Source organism: Sciurus carolinensis, chromosome 10, assembly GCF_902686445.1.
Source record: "Sciurus carolinensis chromosome 10, mSciCar1.2, whole genome shotgun sequence".
In the NCBI taxonomy this organism is placed as follows: Eukaryota; Metazoa; Chordata; class Mammalia; order Rodentia; family Sciuridae; genus Sciurus; species Sciurus carolinensis.
In genome coordinates, this window is record NC_062222.1 from 65,500,997 (window position 1) to 65,528,822 (window position 27,826).

Here is a 27,826-nt window from a genome sequence, read left to right on the forward strand (position 1 = left end):
TTTCTCATGGCCATAAAGAGGATAATAACATGCAAAATATTTCACAATGATGCATAATTCACAGGGCTATAGTGAGCACAAATAAATTAATTCATGAAAAATGCTTGCCATGACAATTGTTTTTCATTATTATTTTTATTATTACTCAAGAAAATGTATTCTTCAGAAATCATTTAATAAATATGAAAGGCACATATTTTTAAGAATGTTTACTAGGTGTTCACAAGGTTTTTCTAGAACAACTTGTTGTAATAACAATTGTAGATATCCTAAATGTTCATTGATAAGGGGTTATTAAGTAAATTTTGGGACAAATGTCAGAGGCAATGGGAAAAGTAAGGGCTCAGTTCAAGTGCTGCTTCAGTGGGTAGGCTGTGGGCTTGGTCCATTCCTTAACCTCACTCTATCTTAATTTTTTTATACCATTAAAATAATGGTAATACCATCTTATATGAGTTATTGTGAGAAATCAATGAGACAAGATATATAAATTATTTAGAAGACAACCAGGGAATAGTGAGCATCCCATAATCCATAGTATTCTATGGGTATTACTTACCCTTTATAAGAATAGATGTGGATTTGCATGTATTGCAATAGAAATACTTATTATAAACAGATTATATTTTTTTCTCATTATTGATGTTATATGATGGAGGCAGATATAATCGACTTATGTATCCTTAGAAATAGGTGAAAATATCCCTTATGTATCAATTATTATTTTATCCATTAATTACAGAAAGGGAACAATAGTTAAACATATTTCATACTTTTAACTATTCTAAATTGAGTATGAATGAACATTTTAATACATTAAATAAGTCACTGCAATAGTAAACAATAAAAAGTAAAAATTACAAAAAGCACTTTTTGGCCTTCTAGTAATTTATTTGAGTTTGTTAAACCAGGAAATGTTTGTTATATATTTATATTCACAGAATGTAACAAAAACTAAGTGTACCCATGACTACCAATATTGTATGATTATCATTGTACAATACATTGAAATGACTTAAAATGAAGTACATGAGATAGGAATAGTCGTGCTAACAAATGCTCTTCTCTGTGCCACTAAGTTTCTTCAGGAGCAAGAACTCCTCTGTATACAGACTATACAAATGATACTGAGATAATTTTGTGAAATAAACAGATAGCTTTACTCAGTTTAGAAAGAAAGTTGGTTTTCATTTAGTGTAGAAAATCCCTGAAAGATCAGATAGATGTTCAGGCAAAGATAATGAAATCACTTGCTGTTTCTCAGTGAAGTTGATAATCTGTCTTTCTTACTAGTTTACGTACGATATAACAAGTAACCACTAAATGTGGTAACTGGGGGAAACCTGGCTGGAATTGTTCCTTTTACAAGTCGCAACCACACTTCCTGCCCCAAATTTAATTCTAATAAGGCATCCCCAGTCACAACTCTATCACAGTGTATTTCACTGTTAATATTTTCAGACTCAAATGCAAGCTTATCTACTCCATCAACCACTAAAAATCCAGAGATATGAGCACTAAATGACTCAATGGTATATTTGAAAACATACACTCCAAGATACGGAATTCTGAATCTTCCAGTTCTTGGGTTATATGAAGCTCCATAATTGACATGCAGATCATTAAATAGGATAGGGCCAGGTGTAGTCATTCCATATGTATGAGATGCAAAGAAGGCCACCATTGGTGCATATCTATAAGATCCTTTGGAAAAATCTGTTAAAGGAAAAAAATGGCAAGAGTTAATTTTCATGTTTGTATTTTGTTTTGTTTTTCCTCACATCTTTATCATTTTATCTTAGTTACAAAAAGGAGTAGAATAAGAAAATTTAACGATGGTTATGAGCCTAAATGTCTGCCTCTTGACTGATTTACCCTAAATCACTTGGTTTTTTACAGCCTCAGTTTCTCCATTTAGATTAGGATAGATGAAAATAACATTTGGTATCTTGCTCATAGAAATGCCTCAAAGATTAATTTGCATATTTCTTTGATCTCCCCAGAGAAAAAGGAATTCAAAGCACTCTATGATTATTGTGGTATGCCAGAGTGTTTTAAAGCCCCTTGCAAGAATTGAAGCTGACATGATGTAGAAACAATTTTTCCAGCACCTTGTCAAACTGTTTCTAGAGGCTAAAACAGAAACTAAATGAAGTCATATTCACCATAGGGAAATAGACAAAAGAAATTTTCTGTGTAATTAATGCCAAATGTACTTACAAAGGCTGATTTAAAAATAGACTAAAAAATTTACTCTTTAGTATGCAGCATATTTAAATAAAGCCCTATTTGAATTTTTTTTCTTGGCTGTCATTAAAGATAATATAGTTTAAATGCTGCACATATTTTCTCGTATAAAATCAGAAGTGTATTATTAAAGTAAATGTAAAGCAACCAGTACTTATAAAATGACATGAAGAAAAAAAGGCATGTTGTTTTATTCCATGCATTCGAGCATGTTCTGATAAACTCCATGTCATCCAAAGTGGCAGTTAGCTCAACCCTCATGGAAAACATACTGCCAAGCACATGTTTAAAGCTTCATTTAAATGACCATATCTGACACGACTCAAAGGTGTTTCTTTAACAACTTGCTTGAGAAGAGTTTATACCTGTCAGATATGTACATCTGCATTTTCTCTTAATACACTTAAGAGATAAAAAGTGATGAGGGTAGGACTTTCAATACAATGCCTCTAGAATACCAATATAAAAAAGTCAACAAGTGCCTGCAAATATAAATTTTCCTGACATAAAGACATTTCTACTTGTAAATCAGGTACATTGTTCAATAAGTTTCTGAAGTTAAAAAAAAGGAAAGAAAGAAAAAAAAAGTAATCCTCATGTGGATCCAGAATAGGCAGACTTAAATATCCATTTGCAAATATTTTCAGAATATGTTTCTGTATCTGACATTGAGCAAATCTAAGGATGCAGAGTCTTACCTGGAGCTAAAGCATTTTCTTGCACGAGCTTGATAGTGCAGTTGTCACCAGTGAAAGGGTACCGGCAGGCACAGGTAAAGCTCGTTCTCCCACTTATACACGTGCCCCCATTCTGGCACGGAAATCTGCTACAGCCTGAATTCTCCTCTGTGACTGAAAAAGAATCATGATAAGAGAGGATAAAGTGACCTATTTTCTTGTTCATCTCAAATTATAGTTAGCAAAAGAAAAGGCAAAACACTGAATATGCAAATTAAAAACCAGGTTCCTATCTAGACCCAGGTCTCCTGCCAAGGTAATAATGAGACTCCATGCAAATCCCTTAGCTCTGATCTCTCTCCTCCTTTTTGTGAAATAGGAATAATTCTGTTATCTGCTGAATTTATTTGTATGAAAGTGTTAAGATTTTGGTCAACTGTAACAGAGAAAACAATTATCTAGACACAGAATCATTTATATTTAAAACTGGTATGTGATAAAGATAATCATTCAAATCACTGAAGAAGAAAAATATCTACTCAATACCTAATATTAAAATAATTGGATATCGATAAAAATGCAAATTCTACATGTGTATAAATACTAAACTTTTGTGAAAACAAAAACCTTTTGATTGAATTACAATCAAATAAGGGAGAATATCTTTATAGGGCTTTAAAATTCTAGAAAACTCTTTCAAAACAAAACAACAAAAACCAGATGCTGTAAGAGAAAATTCTCACATTTTATTACCAAAGAATAAAAACTAATTTTTAATGAAAGTTGCCAAAATAAAAGTTCAATGATAAGGGACAAATTAACATATTTTTAACAGACATAATCTAATGACTGATATCTATAACATATGACAAGCTCGGCTGAATCCAAATGAAAAAGAACACGGTGCCCTAAAAATTAAAATGAAAAATGGGCAAATGGTCTGAGTAGATAAATCACTGAACAAAAACTGCAAAATATCATCAAAAGTTTTAAAACAAATTCAATTTGCTACTAATCAAGTAATAGCAAATTTTATCATGATAATATTTTAAGTCAGGTGGTAATATTTTAAAAGAAAAAATATGCAGGTAGATAATAGGAGAAAATAAACCTTTTTAAACAATATTGGTTTGTGCTTAAATGATTTGACCTTTTAATAGAACAATGTGACCATATTGACTTTGAGTCAGAAATTTCTCCTAGCAGAATATGTACACTTCAGAAATACTTGTCTATGTACATAAAGATAATTTTTCAAACATAGTCTTCATGGAATCATTTGCATTAGTGAAAAATATAAAGACACCTAAATAAGCAGTAATTCAGCACTCATTAAACAAATTGTAATATATGCCCACTAAGAAATATTATATAGCAGTTAAAGAATGAGGTAGATCCCCAACACATTTGGTTTACCAGCATCAGCAAATTAGTTTGTGTATTGTACATAGAATAATTTAATTTACCTATAAAGTTTCAAATTACAAATATGATTATAAGAAAAATACATGATATATAATTAAGTAATTGCAGGGAGAATGCTGGAAGAATCATTACCCTATTTGCCATAGTTGCACTATGGCACCACCTTGTGGCAACAATGTAAATAAGTTTACAATTCACTCATTTCAAATTATGTGATTCTTGCTGATTTTTAAATTTGGGGTTATTTTCTCTATTTTTTTTTTTTTTACATGAAGTGAGATCTATAAACATTTTGTATACATTTAATTTCATATGTGCATATAAGATATTCTTATAAAATGTGTTCAAACTATATTCCTATATTAAACATTTTTTTGCAAAAAAAAAAATACTCATGTAACTAGAAACTATTTTGAATTATCTTGATGTATTCTCTGCAATAGTCTATAAACTACTTCCCTCATCCAGAAAAGTGTAGCTGGCCGTGGTTGTGCACACCTTTAATCCCAGTGACTCAGGAGGCTGAGACAGGAAGATGCCAAGTTTGAGGCCAGTATCAGCAATTTAGTGGGGCCCTAAGCAACTTAGTGACACCCTGTCTCAAAATAAAAGATAAGAAGGCTGGGGATGTAACTCTATGTAAAGCACCAGGTTCAATCCCCAGTACCCCACTCCCCCCCCAAAAAAATGCATAAACTGGGCGTGACAGTGTATACTTGTAATCCCAACTACTGGGAAAGTTGAGGCAGGAAGATCACAAACTTGAGCCCAGCCTGGGTAACTTAGTGAGTTGCTGTCTCAAAATAAATTATAAATGTCTGGGGATGTATCTAGGAAACAGAGTGCTTGCTTAGCATCCATGGGACACTGGGTTGTAGTTCCAGTCCATGGTAAAAATGTAAAAAAAAAAAAAATATATAGGCAATATATTATGATTTGTATAAATCTATGGTATATAGTACATTTTAACAAATGTTTCAAATGGGCCTACATTTTTTGAATGTCATTTCTTCCCCATGTGACTAGGTCATGAAACACTCTGATTTGCTCTTAGCTATCATTCTAGAACTTGGTCCATTACTTGCTGGTTTTCAAAAAATCAGTGATTCTCTATAACCTGTAGAAATGTGAATTCTTCATAGCAAAAACTGCTCCATTTATTGTTACGTTCTCTGAATCTCGTACCAAGATTGATTCACAGAAGAGTGCTCAGTTATGTGTTTCACTGGGAAGGGATCAATTGTGCAATGGTATTAGAGGAACACTAAAGTAGTTATGCAATTTGATTGACTCTATAATTCTCATTTTCCCAGATGAGAAAAAGTCACTCTCCCCTGTAGACACAGCCTGCCCATGAATCAGAGATCAAATCTGTTCTGGGGAGAATTCAAGAAACTAGAAACAATGCATTGCTTTGCATGGCTATTGGCTCTACTCTGATTCTTCAGGACAAATGCTTTTTTTTTTTTAAGAACATATATATTAAATGTACAGGATAAGAAATAAGTCTACTTGATAATAAGCACACGTTTTCTAAATCTATGAATATTTAGTTGCAAATATTAATACTCTAAGTAACTTCTTCTATAAAGGAAAAACTCTAAATTCTTTTCTTTAGAAAGAAGTGAAGAGCAACAACACATTAAAATTAATCATTAACATTTCTCTCCTTCCCTTGGGTGATCTGAGGGTACTAAACATTTGATGCTTCGTACCCTCAGTGTGAATAAATAAGCTAATTAAATTTAGTTACAAGGCAGATTCCAAAACTAACTTTATTATGAAAAAATATTGGTATAAAACCTGAGTCAATAAATACAAATTTCATTATTGGGTATGCCCCAAGCTTCATTTTCTATTCCAGTGGGATCTGAATCTTTTTTTGTCCAAGGTTATCTTCTGCAGGACCCCAAGGTACTAAACTGCTTAACATTACCAGGGCCTTACTTATGAAAAAGATTTATTTTAGAAATGAAAACAAATTTCTTCTTTACCAAAGATCAAAGATTTTTTTCTTCTTTCAAGTTATAAACATCTTCACACAAAGGAAATTTATTGGGCATGAACAGCATTCTATGTTGGCTATTCCATAATATAATGGTTGGTTAATAAAGAAGCCACCGGTTTAACCCTTTTCTCACTTGGTATCATCGAAAGAATAAGCCAAAAGTTTCAGGAGTACAAAGGATTGATAATCAAGGTACAAATTTATAAATATTTTTGGCTGTAGTTTTACTTCTTCAATCATGTCCCCAAATGAGCCATTATTGAATCAAGAATCCCCTCCTTCCTTATTAAAGGACTCTAATGAACACATGCTTCAAAGACTAGTTCAAGGTAGTACAGCTACTTGAGAAGAGTGGACCAAAAAAGATGTGGAACACAAGAAAGGGTGAACAAAGAAAACCGACTTTTTTACTGGTTCTTTGTTTTTACAACTGAGCAATTAAGATATTTTCAGTCCTTTGCTTTTCCACATTGTCTCTAATGTTCTGGAGTTTCCTAGGGTTCTGGACCAGGGACACCAAACTCTCCCTAAAATCACTAGTTCCATGATCTCTTGGTAGAGAGCCGCACCATTTTCAAGTTCATCAAACAAAGTCGAAGTCTGTTCCAATTTTACTTGAATAATTTTTTGTTCTAATTCTGCAAGAAGGGTCTGCTTAACACAGAATTCAGTCTTATACCTTTCCTGTAACTCTTCAATTTCTTTTTGGAGAAGCTGAAATTCTTCTTCACTCTAAGGACGTGTCTCCTAACATTTATCTTCAGGAAGAGAGATGTTTGGGGGACTATGCAAAATCAATTACAAAAATAGCTGCTTCATTTTGCCAAAAATGTTATCAAACTCAGGACAAATGCTTTTGACTTCTGTTTCATTTCCAGGATGCGTATTCTATTTTTATCTTCCTTGTGTTACATTACCTCCTGGAATGATGTCTTGCCTTGTTCTTGTTCTTTTAGCATTTCAGAGACTGTTAATTTACCTTTTATTCTGACCTTTTAATAGAGTGATTCATCTGGAAGAGGGTCCACTTCAGTCTGAGGGCCTACATTTTCTCCTATTTCTATCATATCCCAAAGTGCTTGAGAGCACACAGTTTGCCTTCTAGCACAACTTTCAAGGTACCCACTGATCATCTGTCCAGTATGCCTAATTCACCTGTTTGCACCTGCTTCTACTACTGTTTTAAGTTGCTTTCTTTGCCTTTCTTGCTATTTTATGTTATCTCTGGTCTATAAGTTCCAGCCAAAATAATCTGCATTTTAGTCATGTAATGCCCATGGCATTTTGTACTGGACTTATTATGCCAACAAAGTTGAAGCAGTGCAGGCTTTGGCAATAATTGCTGGTTACTTTGCTGAAATGACTTTACACCTGTCAATGCAAACTATGCATTAGGTGCTCATGATTTTTGCATCTGTATATTTATCATAATAGGTCTACACTCTGATGTTACTGAAGGGTTCCAAAGTTCCATGTTTACATCATTCATTTAAACACACAATTACAATTATTACTGATACAATTAAATGTAATCTTATACTTGAGTTGCCATCTCTGTGCTCAGATCACTCATTGTTTTATTTTGAAAGAAATGTTTTAACCATTCCTCCCAGCCTTTGTATCATCTCCAATTTTAGGTTGCATATGTTCATTCAAATCATTGATAAAAATGTTTCATGGATCACTGTCAAGTATATCACCTTATAACAGACAGATAAACTTGGTTGGCAGTGATTTGCCAATTGAAGTTGTCTGCAATTTGTTAACAACTAGTTAGAGATTATATAGATTTTATGCATCTTCTCACTCATTTTCTACTTTATTGTTAAAATAGGTAAAAGTGGTTAGATGTCTTTATTGATACCTGTTCAGATTAATATTTAATAAGCTATTCATTCTTGAGTTAATAACAAAAATTGCTCTCCAATAAAGCATCACTTCTGACACCTTCCCTCATCCCTGCTGGTAGAGTTAATTACTTTAATCCTCTCAATTATTGCATGATGCTCTGAGTAAGTTCTCTCATTGAACTTATTGTGATACTCAACTGTTTTTACTCATGTGTTCTTTATCCAACTACAGCGTGAGCTTTTGTGAAGTCAGGGTTTAGATCTACTTCTTGAACTGAATCACTACTGATTATCACAATGCATGATATATAGAAAGTTTTAAAGACTTTTAAAAGATGAATAAACAAATTACCAAAAGATAAATAGATGACCACATTCTCACCCAACTTATCCCTTCCTTACAGCTTCTCAAAATCGGAGTTTGAGGCTGCATCATTGATATTTTTTAGAGACACGGAATTATCTCAAGAAAACTCTTCACAACTTCCCTCCTTCCTTGGGTTTCAATAAACTTTTAAACCCTAACCAGTCCATTTAATTTCTTTGATGAAGAAAAGTTGAATAGTTCTACCAACTCAGCATTCTATTATCTTGGGCACTTAGCAAAACAAATCTTTCAATATGCATTTCCCTGCTTTGAGAATGTCTAGAATTCCTTTTCCATTGTCTTGGACTATTTCATCAATCTTTATTTGTTCTGGCCTTTGCTTTCTAGACCCTAATATGTACTCTACTTATACTTTTCTCTTAATCCTACTTTGAAATTCATAAATGTTCATGTTAAATTTGAACAGATTGGAGAGCCCTTTCCATTCTCAAAGCACTCTGCCTCGGTTAACATTTGTCACATTTTTTATTGTAAGTACCTGAGCTCCATGAGAAGAAGGACTGTGTTGAATTGACACTATCCACTCAGCCTTTCTCAGGGCTTGTTCAGGACTTAATAGGTTTTTCATGAACAAATTAAAGAACACTCTGTGGTGGTCTTTTACTTTATCCTCATTTTTATTTATTTTATATATAATTTAATATATATAATTTTTGTAATATGTATATATGCTAGACAATATATTCTAATTTAATTTATTATTTTACTTTGCTTAAAGTTTTACTCTTTTATTCTTATTCATACTTTAGTGCAAAGATCTTATTTTTTATTTTTTTCATTTAAACAGTAACATAGCAAAGGACATATAACTCTGAATGAAGTTACCAAGAGGTTAGTAAGGGGACCTGTCATTTTGTCTCTGGAGGAAAGCATCATACAATCCACTCCACAACTTTGCTCCCGGGTAATATAACCTCATATTTCAACTCTAATATTTGTGAATACTTTCTTAGCTTTCAGTGTTATCTTGCCTCCATATTTATCAAAATTGTTTCTATCAAATAAGATTTAGCTTTCCATTACTCTACAAATAATTCATATTCTCTTTTCCAACAACTCCTAGAAATGTCAATATTTAGGTTTATATTAAATATGCAAGTTTATTGCTCTAGATACTCATATTTTGTTCTTTGATGTATCAATGAAGGGAAATATTATTTCCAATCGTATTTACTGCTTTTCTTTCACATAATCAGCTTTTATTTTTAATATTTTTATTTGATATCTGTTGTTCTTGACATTGTTTCCTGGGATTTTTTTTCCTCAACCATTCATATGCCACTTTAAAAGCACATTTTAAACCTAACAGCAATCTTTACAAATATATTAACCCTGTCCCAAAGAAGATTTAACCTTTGTAACTACAGTTCTGTGATCTTAAGCCATGAACTAGAAAATTAAATGCTTTGACATTATCAACCGTTTTCTCCTTTTTCTTCACAGTCATAAACCCTCAATCAAAAGAATTAAAGACACTATCTGGAAAATGCATGAATACATGTTTTACATCATTAGTTATTAATAAAATAAAAATATAGTCATGAAGAGATACAACTGCACAAGAGATACAACTATTAAAATGGTAAAATAAAAGATATTGACAATTTCAACGTCTGGCAATAATATATAGCAAGTTGAATTCTCATATATTATTGATAGAAGTACTAAGTGGTTTGTCATTCCTTATAAAGTTAAAACTAGATTTATCATATAGCCAAGCTATATTACTATAATCATCCAAAATATCCTTTAACTGGAAAGCAGAGAAACTGTTGTACAATTTACAAGGAATACATGCAGCACCATGGGTGAATTTCAAACCTGCCAGACTAAGTGGAAAAAGTTAGACTCACAAGTCTACAGACACTGTGGTTTCATTTATTAGATATTCTAGAAAGGGTTAAATTGTGTGGACAGAAAAGTTACCAGAGCCTGGGAGTGGTATAGGATCTGCCTACAAAGTTGCCTGGGGAAATTTTGGTGGGTGATGGAACTGTTCTCTAGGTTGATGGTGGTGGGGATTGCATAAGTATCAATATCAGTAAAATAACCTGTCTAAATTATAACACAAACAAATAAACATTGTCTGTCTCAATTCCTTCAATTTCCTATCCAGGATTTCAAAATCATTGGAGGATAGTCCAGGCACTTTGGTTGTAGCATTAAATTATTTTTACCAAATATAATACCCCCAAACTCATTTTCCTGCTCTTTAGTGTCCATTTCAACACTATTAACTTTTTTAGTTGATATTCTCATCTCATATTTGGATTATTGTAGTCATCTGAAGACCACTTTGCCTGTCTCTAAGACAACTTGTCTCTATATCACTGTGAAATATACTTCCCTTATTCTCCACAATGTAGACATCATTGCCCACTCAAATCTTGTCTTGGAAAATTTTTAAATTTTTCAAACAAGACTTTTAGAACACTTAATAGTATTTAGGTGTGTACACAAAGTATAACACTCAGGACCATGGGTCAGTTCTTAGAAAAGGAGTAAACTGATAATCTCTGAAGAGAAATTTGGCAATATTTATCAAATTCTTTATACATGTACATGAGCTCTGCTCCAGTAATTTTGCTTCTTGTATTTTATTCTAAGGAAGTAAAATTGGAGATGTGTGCAAAAGATTTTCTATTAATGCAACATTACATCAGATAGAGAAAAATTCAAAAGTGACCTAAAAGGCAAAAGTTTAATATAGGCTAAATAAGTTTGAGTACATATTTTTGTGGAATGGAGAGATAGAGACAAGACAAATATTGAGGATTTGATTTCTTAGGTTTGAATCCCAGATCCCAAACTAACCAGCTCTGCAACTTAGACCATCACTAATACTCTCTGTATGCAACATCCTTGTTTGTAAAATGGAAATAATATTAATACCTCCTACTAAGCAAATTTTGAAACTCAAAGAAATTAACATTCATGAAGCACAATATGTCTTGCATGTAACATCAGAACACATGAAGAAAAATATTCTGGATAAGAAAACCAATCAAATAGTAAATATCTAGGACAAATTCAAATTACTTTGTATAAATGTGTCATAAAATATAAAACTATCAGTGAGAGCTTACTAAACACCAACCTCTTCTTTGTATTCTATAGCTATTTCATACTTTCCATAATGGATATATATTATTCAAGGAGCCAATAAAAATTTTCAAAAATTTTTAAAAGTAGCTTTCTAATAGTTGAAGTATAACTGCAATTTTGCAGGTGAGCAATCAAGCCATGCCGGCTTTCTAATCATGTACGTCAGTACTACTTGAGATGACCCATATGTTACTGTATGTTCCAGTCTAAACTACTCATCACTTTCTGGATGTCTTCAAAATTTACCTCTCCTGTTTATTGTTGGTTGGTTGGTTTTTCATACAAAAATTCTTCCTCTATGTTCCTATGCCTTTTCCTTTTTGATTTTTTAAAAAGACTTTGAATTCTGTGGCACATGGACTTTCCTGTTTTTGATCACTCTCCTGCCATCCATTTATCTATTTCCCACTCCCCCTTTTCTCCCTCCTCCCTCTTTTTATCTCCCTCTTTTTCACTTCATATCTCTTCAAATCTCCTTGTTTCTATCTCCAGTTGTCTCCTTTTTTTCTAGATATCTAATTTATTTCTGTATCCTTAAGTATCACCTCTGTGCAAATAATTTTCAACTTTCATCTACTCATCCTTGTTTTATTCAAGACCTAAATTTCAAATTGACTTTTGGACATTTCTGCAGAGATATTAAATATCTAATGTCTCTCAGATTAAACTTCTCTTTCTGTATATATTTGCTCCTTCTTTTTAATGTTCCTATTTCTATTGACAGGATGATCAACTTACCAGTCACCAAAGCTTTAGTTCAACTTTGCTGTTATTATTCTATGAGTTTGTATTTTCTTTTAGTTGTTATTTTCTATATAGGTAGTTTTTATATTTAACTAAAATTCCCAGCTTCCATTTTATTCCTTATCTGGTTGAAGTACTTATTTATCCATGTTGGCACTGTTGTGATTTTCTAATGTGTTTATCTGAAGAATTCATAATAAATCTTAATACTGCACATGCATGATGTCCTTGCAGAGTTCACTATTTTTCTAAAAAATGAAGCCAATCTTCTCATCTAATTTAATAATGCTATAACCAGCTCCCACCACACCCAAACACACATCTCGTAACATTCTGATTCTTATGTTTTTCTGCATTTTCTTTCATGCATAGCATTTGTCAACTTCTAACACACTATTTCTCTACTTATTTTTATGGATTTGTTTTCTCTCTCTATCCTTGTTAGAATGTGAACTTGAAAATGGTCAGGAATTTTAAAAAAAATATTGTGGTATATCCAAGGCATGAGGAACAGTACCTGATTCCATCTGGTACTTAATTACTTGTTAAATTGAATTACATGATTATAATTATTATAATTATCAAATATTAATAACACTTGATAAGAGAACATTAAGATAAATTATTTTTATCCTAGGACAAAAACAACTTAAACAAGTTTTAGCACAATACTATGCACTAATATGGCACAATTTAAAAAATTAACTGTATTTTTTTCTACCTTCAATCTAGGAAGATGTTTTACACACGTTTTCTTCAGTTAAATCTGCACTTTGACATTTTTCTAGCAAATTTCTTGGTTTATAATAAATATACAAAATTTATTAGTTGACAATAAGTTTTCTGAATTTTATGTTTGAAAGGTAGTTTTCATATTTGAAGGGTAGTTTTGAGGTCCCATTATTATTAAGATAATTATTTGGGATATTGAATATTTTCTATAACTTCTAATCTGTGAAAAGTCTGGAAAACAAAATTGGATGTTAATATCCATATAAATTGTGCTTATTCTCTTATCTCTTTGTTTCTCCCCAGACTTCTGTCTGTCTCCAACTACTCTTCAAAGGTTGTTGTTGCCCTGACTCTGATCCTGTTTCAGTCCAATCCCAAGGTTAAGTGCATTTTCCCTTGGTTTATCTCGCCACTCTCAGAGTTTCCAAACATGGTCTTTGTGCTGAGGTCTCTTAACTCTAAATCTCCAAACGAACTACAATTTTATCACTTGCTTAAGATTATAAAAGAATTATTGCAGGATTGTTGATTAACCACAAGAATGGTATGATAATCAATACAACATGAAATAATACCATTGTGCATAATTTAAAATGAATAATGAAATTAACGACTGGTAGAAAAACATCTATTCAATTTCACATCTATATTCAACTTACTGACCATTTAATAATCAATTTTAGTTTCAAATTGTTGATGTCCTTTAAGTTTAATTTAGAAAAAAGTCTCCAGTGACTTTTGCTTAGGAAAAACCCAAGCAATAGGCAGCAACTATGTAATGGTATTCTGCTACATTTTTTTTTCCCTTTTTGTTGTTTGTTCTAATTAGTTGTAAATGATAGTAGAATGCATTTTGACACATCGTACATAAATGGAATATAACTTCTCATTCATCTGGTTGTTCATGATGTAGAGTTTCACAGGTTATTTAATCATATATGCACATAGGGTAATAAGGTCTCATTCATTCTGCTATCATTCTACTCCTGTCCCTTCACTCTCCTCTGTCTAATCCAAAGTACATTTTGGTTTTAATGTTAAACTAAATATTAGAAATTCTGGCTTGGAAAATGTCCATCACATGCATAGAATTCTGACTGTTCATCTTAGATATGCTGGCCACATTTTTTGCAGGCAAATGTACAGAAAAGGGTTGTTAATTGTGTCAGACTTCTCTCTTCACCTGTGATCATCCTTTCATATGAAGGGGAATCACATGGAAAGCTGGGGAGGTATTTTCTTCTCCTAGGGAGCCATGGATGACAAAGCAGTTTATTTAATATTTTCTTCAACACTGATGATTTGTTGGCACAAAATGGGGAGGCCATCCCCAGTAGTCCAGTCTGCTGATCAATTCTGACACAAACAATATCTTTAAGATCATGTGCAGAAAAGAGTTAATATAGCAAGACTGAGACTGTTTTCTTTGAAAGTCCCACTTGCAAGATTTTGCCCTTAGCTGACATGTGAGAACTTGACTTCACTCCCTAACCTGTAAGTATTGTTCACCTTGCCCAGACTCTCTGTATAAGCAATATGCTTTATGCTGAACATTTGCTTCCTTTAGAGAACGTGGAGTTTTGGAATATGCTTAGCCAAGGGTGCCTAAATGACAAGGCTCAGCAAAACCCTTGGGAGTTGAATACCTGAGGCACTTCTCTGGGAAGAAATATTGCACACATTGCTACATTTTTTTTTTTTCTGAATGGATAAAAGAGCTCACAGAAATGTTCCCTTTCATGGAAAGGAGAGCATATCAAGAAGTTGTGCATGAATTTCTCAATTCTACCCAAATCTTTTTCCTCAATTGGTACTACTGTGTATCATTTTACCATAATAAACCTTAACTGTGTGCACAGCTATGTGCCAAGTCCTATGAGGGCTTCTGGAGAATCTCCTACATGGGCATGTTTGGGAGGGCCTTCTAATAGACCATAAATTCTAAATTCAAGTAGATGGTCTTCAAAATTCAAGTGGTTTAGAGTTAACCACTTTGTACTCAAGTCAAATTATTAGATATCTTGAGGTATATTGGAAAATATTTTTTTTAGTGTAGATAAGTTCTATAAAGAGAAAACCCCTTGGAGAAGACCACTCTTAAAATATTTTGGAGGTATTTTTTTTCAGTATTTACCAATGCACATATCTTTGTACTGTTAAGTTTTTATATTTTGCATCTTATTCTTTTGATTTATCATTATATTACAAGCATAAGCTAAATTATAAGTATATGCTGAGTTTAAAATACACTGAAATATAAAAATAAAGATAGAGGATGATGGAATACCATGAGTCTGTAAATTACATTGATACATAGAAATAATTACTGATGAAATATCAAGCAAAATATTGAGAAAATACAAACATTAAATATAGCTAAGAAAATATATCATGTGATCACAACTAAATAATATCCTATATGCAGAATATTTTCTTGATCTGCAAAATACACTTGTAAAATGGGTATGCTGTTCTTATTTTATGTGTGAGGAAATAAGGTTGAGAAAACTTCATGACTTGTTTCAAATAAATACAATAGAAGTTAACCCTGATTTCCTGATTCCAAATTCAGTGCTCATTAGTCATAAAAATTGCTCCTACAAAGAGTCACAAGCATTAGAAATGGTTTTAGAGTATTAAGAACACAGTCAGTGGCATATTTACTAGGTTCATTTTTCTCCCTTTTAAAATAGCTTATTTTCACAACAATGATTTTTTTAAAGTTGTATACTACTACGTATTTTATAGAAAGCAATCTTTCTTAGGAGTACTAGGATAATTATGAATAGGAGAAATAAAAAAAACCCTCCTGATGTCTATTAGAATATTGTTTAGAAACAAGACAAATATCAAGGACAGCTAAACTGTTAAATATCAGGGAGTCGGTTAATAAAAAGTGAATGGCCCACAACCAGGAGTGACCGTGCTCAGCAGAGGACAGCTGCATGGTGCTGAGGTGGGATTTAGCTGTCCTTAGAAGGGCAAGCAGCCAGCCTCTCTCTGCAGGGATCAGTCTGCCAATTGCTGTACAAACAAATCTTCACAAATGAAATAAGACACCTCTTCGTGTCTATTGGAATATTGTTTAGAAACAAAACAAATATTTAGCAATTGAATCAGAACAGCTTATCAGCACTGGCCTACTAGAAATCAGAATTAGCACAACTGAATGTAAGCATGACTTAAAAGGGAAGTGCTAGCAATAAGCACCCTGAACTTTATTGCCATTCTCCTGCATCTGGTAAGGGACGATCCTGATTTAGTCAGCTTTTTTGTTGCTTTGACCCAAAGACCTGTTAAGAACAATGTTGAAGAGGAAAAATTTATTTTGGAGCTCACAGTTTCAGAGGTTAGATCCGTGACCAGCTGACTCCAAAGCTCTGGGTCCCAGGTGAGGCAGAACATTATGGTGGAGGGGCACAGTGGAGGAAAGCATCTCAGGATGTGGCAACAGGAAACAGAGAGAGCTCCACTTACCAGGAATAAAATATATACTCCAAAGGCACACCTTTAGTAACCTACCTCCTCCAGCCACATCCTACCTGCCTACAGTTAATTCATACCACTGGGTTAACCCACTGATTAAGTTATGCCTCTCTAAATCTAATCATTTTACCTGCAAAAAGCCTTGCACTGTCTTGCACATGAACTTTTGGAGGACACCTCATACATTAATCATAATATAACCACTGACCATATAATATAAAAAACAAACTGGATATAGTACCTTTACTTCCTCAGAGTCAGTACACAAAGAAGTTGTCAGTTTCCAAGAAAGGAAATTCCCTGAGAATATCAACTGTGACCATTAGAAATATTCAGATATGCCAAGACTCTGAAAAGCACGTGATGCATGGGAAGCAGAGGATATATATATATATATATAATGAGAACACAGCCCAGAATCCAACAGCCCAGGCATCACATACAAGATAAATGACCTTCAGCAGGATACTTAGGCTAATGTCTCTGCAGGTGAGTCTATTCATCTTCAAAATAATAATAATAATAATAATAATAATAATAATAATAATAATACCAACTCATAGGTGTTGGGAAATGAAGTATATAGTATATAGTATAATTTGTACAGTGCCTTGGATGCAGTAAATGTTAAATAGTATCCAGTATCATATTACTATAGTATCGGAGTTAGGCTTCAAAGCAAGTTATCATATGTTAAAATTAAGATTAAAATTTAAAAACTATTTAGTCAGTACACCCTACCTCTGACACAGAGGACTTTTAAAGGAAGTACTCAATTTTATAATCATTTTTTTCTTATAAGAGAACTTAGCTTGGGCATGGATGCCTATGATTCCAGCAGCATGGGGGGCTGAGGTAGGAGGACTGAGAACTCAAAGCCAGCCACAGCAACTTAGGGAGGCCCTGAGCAATTTAGTGAGACCCTGTCTCTAAACAAAATATAAAAAAGGACTGTGGATGAGGCTCAGTGGTTAAGTGACCTGGGTTCAATCCCTAGTACCAAAGAGAGAGAGAGAGAGAGAGGAAGAGAGAGAGAGAGAGAGAGAACTTAGCTTTCATCCAGGGCTTTATCACCTTGCAGAGATCTAATTTGCTCAGATATCCAAGAAATACCTCCAATTTTATGGACCCTAGAAGCATGGTCAATTTAATGGATATGCAACCTATACAATCACTTAAAGGGGCCCCACACATTATGCTACTGGTCCCCATAAGGTGCATTTCTACCTTGCACATAGAATTGGGCCAATATGCCTTGTTTCTCTGGAATCATTATTGATATTTTTTTCTGAGATGGAATAAATAAATTTTATTAACTGTCAGTTTTGGCAGATAGTTCTGTAAACATTTTGCTCTCAATAAGTAAAGGAACATGAAACAACTTAATCAAAGCATTACTGGAAAAATGCAAATCAAAACTGAATCATTTCCTGTTAGCCCACAAAACTCAATATTGAGTCAATCACTTTATATTTCAATTGAATTTTCATTAAGTTCTAACTCGCATTCTTTATTCTACTGAAGTTTTTTAAGTTCTTACATTCTATGAATTTTTTACTTCGATTACTTTTGAGGTTAATTAAATTTTATGATTACTATATAAATCCAGATAGTTTTTGGTTTAAGAAAAAAATTACATAACTTGCTTGATGTATGATCAAACATACCACAGAACTCCAAGATGGTAAGGTACTTAGGAAAAGAACAACTCATTATCTTTCCTAAAATTGTTACTATAAGGACATCTTGTATTGGGATGCTAAATTTCTTTGAGGACTCATAACACTAAACAGTTTATTCTGTGTAGGAAGATTTATCTTACTGCTCGGACTAATATGGGGGAGTCATAAATAAATATACTAATTTTAACATTCACAATAATTCATCCCTATATTATTCTGTGATTTTTAATATTACCAAAACATTCAGAGATTAAATATGAAAATTTACTTTATGTTAAGATAATGGGCACTCTTCTGTAATTAAAAAGCAATAAAATACAAAATTCTTCCAATTGGTCATAGAATTTAAACAACTTACTTGTGTGAGAAGAACACAGCTTTAGTAAGAATAAGCAGTAATTCTCATTGTGAAAATATTACTAGGTATTATTCAAATGCCAAACATTTAGAAAACACTTCTTTCATACTATTAAGTATTTTATATTATCACATTGCATCCCTTTCCTCTCAAATCTCTGCTTCTCCTATTGTACTTACAATATCTGTTAATGGTACCAATATCCTCTCATTACCCCAATCCAAAACTTCAAAATATTCTAGGGTCTTTCTTCTCCAAGTGCCATGCATTGAGGCTGTAAACAGATGTTTTTATTTATCTTTTCAATGATACAGTCTGCAACACATTTCTCCTAAAGACCTCAGCAAATTACCAATTGCAATCCTGTCACTTCAAAGCAAGAAACTGAAACCCCAGATAGGTGAACATTTTAATTAGTCTCTCTTTCTCTGTTAATTATACATTCACCACATTTCTTGCATCTGTCGCCTGTTTCGACTACCTCTTCCTTAGATATTACTCTTAGTAACATAGCCAAAATTCATTCAGTAATGTTCTGACTTGTACCTTAATGTCATTCTCTGCAATCACACTATGTACTACTGCTAGCTTCATGCTCTGAATTTTACTACACAGACCATTCCCCAAACTTCTATAGTTATCCCTCTCTTGGCAAAATTGTATCTAAGTGACTTAGCTTGGCCCTCATGGCCTTCTGTGATCTACTCAACCCTAATTCCTAAACATACATCATAAGGCAATCATTCAACAGATATTTATTGAATTCTTATTGCACATCTGATATTGCGTCCCATAAGGCCAAAATGATTTTCTGGTCTTATTTATCAAATTACTGTGGTTTAGATTACTTAGAGGGAAATGAGAGGGCGGTGGGCTAGGAAAAATGGTGGAATGAAGTAGACATCATTACCCTACGTACACGTATGATTACATGAATGGTATGAATCTACATCGTGCACAACCATAGAAACAAAATGATGTACCCCATTTATGTATAATGAATCAAAATGCAATCTGTAAAAATAAAAAAGAAATTGAAAAAATTACAATGGAATAGCTTTCTTATGCTGAAATATATTCCAGGGGAGAAAATTTGATTATTTTATAATGCTCTGATCAGAAGAATGTTAAAAACATGTAGACAATTATGTACACTGGAAGTACTTGTTTTGTGTTAATAGTTAACTTACATAGAATCAGATTCAAATAATCTATCTGTGATCTTCTAATATTTGACTATCCAATTTCAAGTGAACACCTTTTATATTTGTGGTCTTGCTATACTGTACAGACCTACTAAATGTCATTTAAATAAAAAGAGAGGTTAAAAGTTATTTTTGAGTAATAGCTTACCAGGATATATGATGTTGTCTGTATTTCTTTGAGTCCGGCCTATCAGGATGGTCGTGACATTTACTATGGGTTTCTTAAGTGTGTTAGGTTTCTTCAGCAATTTTACTTGCCTCTGAGACTTGACAACATTTGCCAGACCTTCGGACAACAATCGATCTATATACCAAGTTAAGTTAGATAGGACAGCTTGAGTTTTTATTTCAATTATTGATTCCACAAATTCTGTCAAACCTTTCTGAGGAAGCTGACTCTGCGGCAGGGAACCTTTTATCCACTTAAGTATGGCAGTATTCTGTTCTGATGTGCTAGTGGAAGCATTACAACATGCAGTAAAAAATTTGTGGAGAGTTTTGTTAAGCAAAGAGAAATCAGTTGAAAGACGGATGGATTTTGCTTCCAGTGCCTTAAATCTGGAATTTAATACTTGTAGCTGAAGAGCTTGGTCTCTCTCATTTGTAGTCATACTGCCTTTTTTAAGTGAAATATAATAAGGAATGAGTGTCTGACTCACTTTAGATTCAATACTTTGCAATCGAGTTTCAAAGTTTTTGTAAATCTTAGTGACTGAGAGTATGTTTTCTTCCAAATGACTCATGTTTTGCTGATATTTCATAACTTGATAAGTGGAATCATTGAACATTTGATAAATCTTTTGAAAGCTGAACTGACCTGGTTTCTCATCTTTAGGAATATCTGCAAGGGCCTTGGCAACTTGCAAAACAAAATTATATCTCTGACTGTCATTGACCAAAATTTGAATAGAATCATTTAAATGTTGGAGCTGAGAAATAAATGTCATAATGGTTTCCATATTTTGGTTACATTTGCGGTGGACCTCAGGATTGTACTTAATAGTACTTAAAGTCTCCTTTAGCACATAGTTATCTTGAACAAAATCGATGGCGTTATTTATAATAGTCATTGTCTTATTCAGGCCATCTTCCATTTCGAAGGCAAATTCATGAATGCGTCTTTCTAAGGCATCTTCTCGACTCTGTACTTCATTTCTCAGTAAGTTGTGTCTTTTCGTAAGTTCTTTGATAAGAAAATTTAGACTGTTGACAGCGCCAATCAGACTTTCCACCTTTTTTCTTGTAACTACCACTTCCTTTGGTTGCTTCAATGTCACTGTCTGTCTGAGCGATGCTCCCTGCTCAAGCAAGGGTTGTAGAATTTCCATGTCATAAGTCAAATCATTTAGTTGCTCACTCATTTTATCCATCTTACTGTCCATTGGAAAAATAACCTCAGCCAATGTTTGGTTTAACACATGCAAATTCTCTTCTGTGTCTTTCAGTTGAAATTTAAAATCATTTCTGCACTTAGATAGCATGTCTTCACATTCAACCCTGACAGATTCCTTCTCTACCTCCAAACTGATGGTGAGATTGTTAATCTTACTCTCTTGGATGTGCAACTCATCAAACATCTGCAGCATCATCAAACCTTGCTTGTTTATTTTTTCATGTAGAACAGACACGTATTTAGTGACATTATTGCTGATGGATTCGGCAACTGTGGCATTCTTCTGGCCTGACACTTGTTCATTTGATAAAAGCTGTTCATGTACTTCCTTCATTTTGGAAAGAGTTTTATTGAGGGACTCGTAGTACAGAGTGCCCCTTGAGTGTTCCTGTTCTAGAGCACCCTGTAAATGAGCCTGCTTTGCTTCTAGTTCTTTAATAGGCTTCTCACACGTATAAGTAATTTCTTGTTTGATAGTCACAATGCGATTCTTTAGATCTACTATATCAGTCAAAGTGGGCCTATTTTCTTGCATTAAAATAGACTTTTGCTGAACTGTTATTGAAACCACAGAAGCATTCACTTGTTGAATGACTTGCTTGGTGTTTTCGAGGTCCTCTGACAAACTCGACACAGTCTTGAAGAGTTGTGCAACAGTCTCTTGCATGTCATTTTGAAAGACTTTAAATTGTTCTCTTACTATGTCCTTTACCAGATCACTAATACTTTTGGATTTTAGACCTAAAAAAAAAAATAATAGATAATAAAAATATATTATTTTAATTATGAGAGATGAGATGTCTTTAAAAGATAGAAATTTGAAACTATTAATAAAATGTACTAGTGAAAATAATATTCTTCTATATTTACTTATAACAGTTTAAAAACTACTACAATTCATAGAAGGCAATCACCTTGACTGATAAGTCTGATTGGAGAAATCAACTGTAATGTTGAACATGCTAGAACCATAAACCTAAGGTTCTAAGGACAAAAGACATGAGGGAACTACTGCTGACTTCAGTAATAGACTTTAGTGTGCAGAAATTTGGTTCTAGTCCTGAATGAGAATAAATGACTTTGATCTTTTGGCCTCTGCAAATGATACCTGGTGACTGCATTATTAGATTTCCAGTAATCAGGTTCAGAGCTTATGTTCTGAATTCATAAAATCTCTGAATCTACTACAGTGAAGAACCTTAATGAATTGAAGAAAAAGATGAATCCATATTCACAGGACTCAACAATAGTTTACAGTAACAATAAAAAAAAATAAAATAGGAGGTTTGGGGATCACAAAAAAATTGTAAATCAAAACAGAAACTTAAGATATGCTTGGTTTTCATAATATGATTTTACATTTTAACAGAAAGAGTAAACTTGCTGCTTATGATTACATGCCAGTATCTCCACTGTGAGAAACCATGGGCTGATTATAAACAAAGATTACCGTAGTATTGAAAAGTAGTGTGTCCCAGCTCTCCCACTTCTAGGTTTATACCCAAAGGACTTAAAAAGAGCATATTAAAGTAATGCAGCCACATCCATGTTTATAGCAGCAATTCACAACTGCTAAACTATGGAACCAACTGTGTGCCCTTCAACAGGTGAATGGATTTAAAAAATGTGGTATGATGTGGTGTGATGGAATATTACTCAACCTTAAAGAAGAATGAAATTATGACATTTGTTGTTAAATGGATGGAGCTGAAGAATATCATATGAAGCCAAATAAGCTAATCCCCCCAAACCTAAAGCCAAATGTTTCCTTTGATATATGGATGCTAATTCACAGTGGGGCCACATCTAGGGAAGAATAGAGTTAATTTAGGTAATGGAGAGGGTATGAGGGTAAGAAGGATAGTAGAATGAATCAGACATTATTACCCCATGTACATAAATAACTTCATGATGGGTGGGATTCTACATCATTTATAACAAGAAGAAAGAGAAACTATACTCCATTATATATGATGTATCAAAGTGCATTCTGCTGTCATGTGTAACTAATTAAAACAAATTAAAAAGAAATTTGAAAAATTGAATAAAGAGAAAAGAAAGAAAGAAGGAAAGAGGAAATGAAAAGTGTATTATATAGATTATTACAAATGATGTAAACAGAAAATGAATATTTAAAAATTCAACAACACTCTACTGTTTCATTCAGAAACAACAACGAAGAAATAAATGACTGGGCTAAGGACATAATTAATCCTTTCTATTGAGTAGGGAATTTTATCATTATTGCCATGTATATTTTTGTGTTAGCTTTTTTCCTATACCAGAATTTTTTTTTTAAGTAGGTTTGTAGGTTACCTAATCCTCTCAGGTAATGAGATGTATTTATAGTATCTAGCTATTTAGCAATGTAAATAGAAGATCTGTCCATTCAAATTTAAAAACACTAAAGACCATACTACAAGATACAAGCAACATAATACTAAGAATTTTCAAAAGGAAAATCTGTGCAGTGAGATATTGCCATCTAAGTTATGACTATTATGCAGCATAAATAGGAAAGACTATAGGATAAAAAATGAACGTAGGCTCTGTATTTATCTATTTTGTAAACACGTTTTAAGAAGTATTTAGTATGCATAACAGACTTACATAAAAAATACTGTGAAAGAGAATTTATTAAAAAACAAAATGAGGTGTTGCTTAATCCTCCCAATGTTAAAGAATCTAGTATAAAGATAAAGCTGTAAATGTAGATGGTTGTGTACATGGACAAAAATGTCCTTCAAAATCCTATCTTCTATGTTGTTAAAAGGAGAAAAAAAATTTATATTTTCTAAACCTAGTGGAAATGGAAATAAATTTAGAAGTCAAAAAATATATGAAACTCAATTTGTATGTAATGGAAACATAAAGAACGCATGCAAAATATGGACTAATAGTTAATGACACACAATACCAGAGTACTAAGGAATGAATAAATTCATTAGAAAAATATAAATAGCCATAATTAAAAGATGTTACACATAAAAAATCCTAGCTTTTGAATTTATAACAGAAGTTTTTAAAATATTCATATTTTCTAAATTCAGTTAACCTTTAACCAGTCACCATTTATATGACAAATATTCATTAAATACATTCGGTATCCTACACAAAATAAAATTTGGAAAATTAGGTTTTTGGTCTTAAAAACAGCTTCTCCCATTGAAAGATGCTACTCCATAGTACAATTACTTCGGTTGCTCTTTGTACAATTATCTCCTGTTAGCTAATTGATTTTAATTCTTGTGACACCAAAAACTTGGTAAAGTGTAATAAAGCACATATAAGGTTGGGGCTTAATCCTTCTTTGAGTTTATAACCTTATAATTTTGTCATAAGATGCTTTTCAAGATTATAAAGATAAAATATAAGTGAAGCTTTATTGAATTAATTAGTTGCAGATAATGACAATAGGTGTTTGACCTTGGGAAACAAAAACTACTTGATCCTGAAAGTCAGAATAAGAAAAATGGAGAACTGTCAGATAAAATTCAGCTTAGAATCTTGGTCAACGTAAGTAAGAGAAATTTTGAAATGAATAATCTGAGATACTTTAGCTGTAATGCTCTAAAATCTTTATGGACAAATACATTGGAGAAAAGGCAAAAATCACAACAGTTTCTGAAAAGAACACCAAACAGATTATTAGCCTAAAACTTTATTCTGGTTTATTTCAGATGACATGTCTACAATTTGTTACAAAAAACATTTATGGAACTCTATTTTTGCAAAAATATATCAAGGTAGTTCATAGTAATATCTGCATGGGTACATCATTTTGAACTCTATTTGATTCTGTTTCATGTGACTGAAATCCTTCTACTTTCTTAAAAAATAGTATTTGGTGACTTAGACATATTTAATATCAGACAGAATTGCATGCCCTTTCTGTGGTTGTGAATATAGGATCTTTTCCTAACATTCAGATACCTTGTAAGGAGTTGAGACATTTAATTTTCAACAGTTTCTATGGTTACTAGCAGATTAAGCGGTGTTCTTAACCTTGGATGTGAAGTAAACAAGAGAGGAAACTGTGACAAGTGTGGCACCTTGGGGGTGGGTTTAGTCTTTGTTTCCTAGAAGAATATTCATTAACTACAAGCCCTCTGGTTCTCATAATTAATGATTATGCTAAGGACATAACTAATCCCTACTATTGAGTAGGGAGTTTTATTATTGTTGCTGTGAGTACGATTTTTTCCTGTCAGTTATTTCCTGTGCCAGATTTTTTTTTGTTGTTTTTTTTTTAAGTAGGTTAGTATGTTACAAAAAACCATTTACAGGCTTAATTCTTTCAGGTTGTGATAACCAAATTTTGCTAATTTCATTAAGATGTTTACAGTCAATTATTTGCTGTTTCTTTTTGACTTCTTTTCTTATTCTTTTTTTATTTTTATTTTTTAGTTGTAGATAGACACAATACCTTTATCTTATTTACTTATTTTTATGTGATGCTGAGGATTGAATCCAGTGCCTCACATGTGCTAGGCAAGTGCTCTACCACTGAGCTACAACCCCAGCCCAAATTCTTTCTTATGCTATCACTTCAGGGAGAAAATTTTATTGTTTTTTATGGTTGTAATTGATGATTTGGACCATAGCAATTATGTAGGATAGGGTCTTCCTTTCAGTAGCTGAATAGCACCATTTACATGATTGAAAAAAGTCGTGGAGTCATGGTTGCTGTTGAGCTGCAAAAGTGTCTTTCTTGGTGGATGATACATCAAATCTACACGTGCTTATGTTTTTTTCTTAACTGTGAACCACAAGAGAGAGAACAGAATGTATAGAAATGGGGGTGTGCGGGGGTGGGGACATATCGCAGGTAGTAGAGTGCTTACCCCCTGAGCTACAAGACCCTAGGTTCAATCCCCAGCACCGCCAAAAAATGAAAAATGAATAAAGAAATGGGGGTATGCAGTGAGAAAGTTTTAATGAATAAAGCAAAGTCAATGTGACCACTAACCCTGAGACTTGGAAACATACAATAAACCCAGTGCACTGGGATCCTTCTAGTAACCAAATTAATTGCCTGGAACCTCCAAGCCTTACCAGGAGGTAAACTCCTCCTGTTTACCACATGTAAGTTGAGATGGCTTCTTTTCCTAAAAGAATTCCTCTGTCCCCTTACACTGGATTTGCTGCAAATCTCAAATAGTCCCATTGTTCCTTGTGTATAACACTGATATACTAATTACTCCCTCTGTATAAATTTTGATGGTAGGCAGAATAGTGCACACCCCTCTCCCCACAAGAGGTCCACGTCCTTACTCACATTGCTTATGAATGTTTCCTTATCTGACAAAAGGGACTTAGCAGATGTGTTTAAGTTTAAGGATCTTAAGATTGTCCTTAGTCATCCAGCCAGGTCTAATTTAATCACATCAGTTCTTAAAATTGGAAGTGGAGGGCCCAAGAGTATATTGGGGAGGTGTAATAAGAACTCATCACACTGTAGCTAGCTTTGAAGATAGAGGAAGGAAGTCATGAGACAAGAAATGCAGTGGTCTCTAGAAGATGAGAATCGGCCTCAGTTCATACATCTCACAAAAGCAGGACCTCAGTTCTATAGCTGGGAGAAAATAAATTCGGCCAACAAATTGAATTAGCAGAAAACAGATTTTCTATGCTATAGTTTCTCCATAAAGGAGCACAGCCTACTCCTAAGTTTGTTGTTTTAAGAGCACAGGATTCAGACAAAACTTAATCCAATTTATATTGCAAATCTATTTTTCTGAATTGGAATGTTTTAAAATATATTTTATTGATTATATACCACAACCTAGATAATTTCTGGGATAACCACTTCAGATTTATTCTCAGAACCTCCATCAATAATGTTGAGACAGCTGTGCATCTAGTTTACCTTGATAATCATTACCTCACCACTATCTTTATCCTTGAGCAGGATATCACCCATGATAGATTTTAACCATAAATAAACACAATTACGCTATAACTAGGTACATAACATCAATTAACCATACGGAATATTAAAGATTTGCATACAAAGTAAAAATATTTTTGATACGACAGTTCAAATTATTTCAGAAGTTGGGTGATTATAAAATGTCATTCAAAAATATGTTGTAGACTACCATATCACCAATCTAAAGCAAAAATCCCAAGGTGACACAAGAAAAGATAAATAATTTTCCTTTTGTATTAACTGAATGAATCATTTAGGTTTTTTACCTTTTAGAAAAGATTGAAATTCCCTGCCTTTATCTTCACTGATTTTCCTTTCTAGGGAGGAGTATGTGTTCCTTACATCATCCATAGCCAAAGAAATATTGTCCATTTTCTTCTGCAGAAGGGTCAGTTTCATGGACTGCCGGTTCATCTGGTCAGCCATTTTTTGCATCACTGCTGCACGCGGAAGAAGAGAAAATTGAAACCATATATTTAGAACCACTCAAATTTCATATTAGATTTAAAGATAATTCAAATAAATAATGTTTGCACTAATAAATTTGAAAATATAGGTGACTGACTACATTCACTTACCAAATAGCAGCCTGAA

At 33.1% G+C, this 27,826-nt stretch overlaps 1 protein-coding gene across 2 annotated transcripts in view; it reads right to left on the reverse strand.

Moving 5' to 3' along the window:
• Positions 1-831: 831 nt before the first annotated feature.
• The window catches only part of Mmrn1 (multimerin 1), a 57,135-nt gene continuing 30,140 nt past the window's right edge, over positions 832-27,826 (reverse strand). The window contains exons 5-8 of one of the 2 annotated variants that reach the window (XM_047566684.1): positions 27,499-27,669; positions 20,056-22,041; positions 2,946-3,098; positions 832-1,716 (exon numbers count right to left, since the gene is read on the reverse strand). In XM_047566684.1, coding sequence (XP_047422640.1) covers positions 1,295-1,716; positions 2,946-3,098; positions 20,056-22,041; positions 27,499-27,669 — 2,732 coding nt within the window. In that variant the 3' untranslated portion in view covers positions 832-1,294. Of the gene's footprint in view, positions 1,717-2,945; positions 3,099-20,055; positions 22,042-27,498; positions 27,673-27,826 lie in introns of both variants that reach the window. The other variant, XM_047566683.1, reaches the window with a different exon arrangement.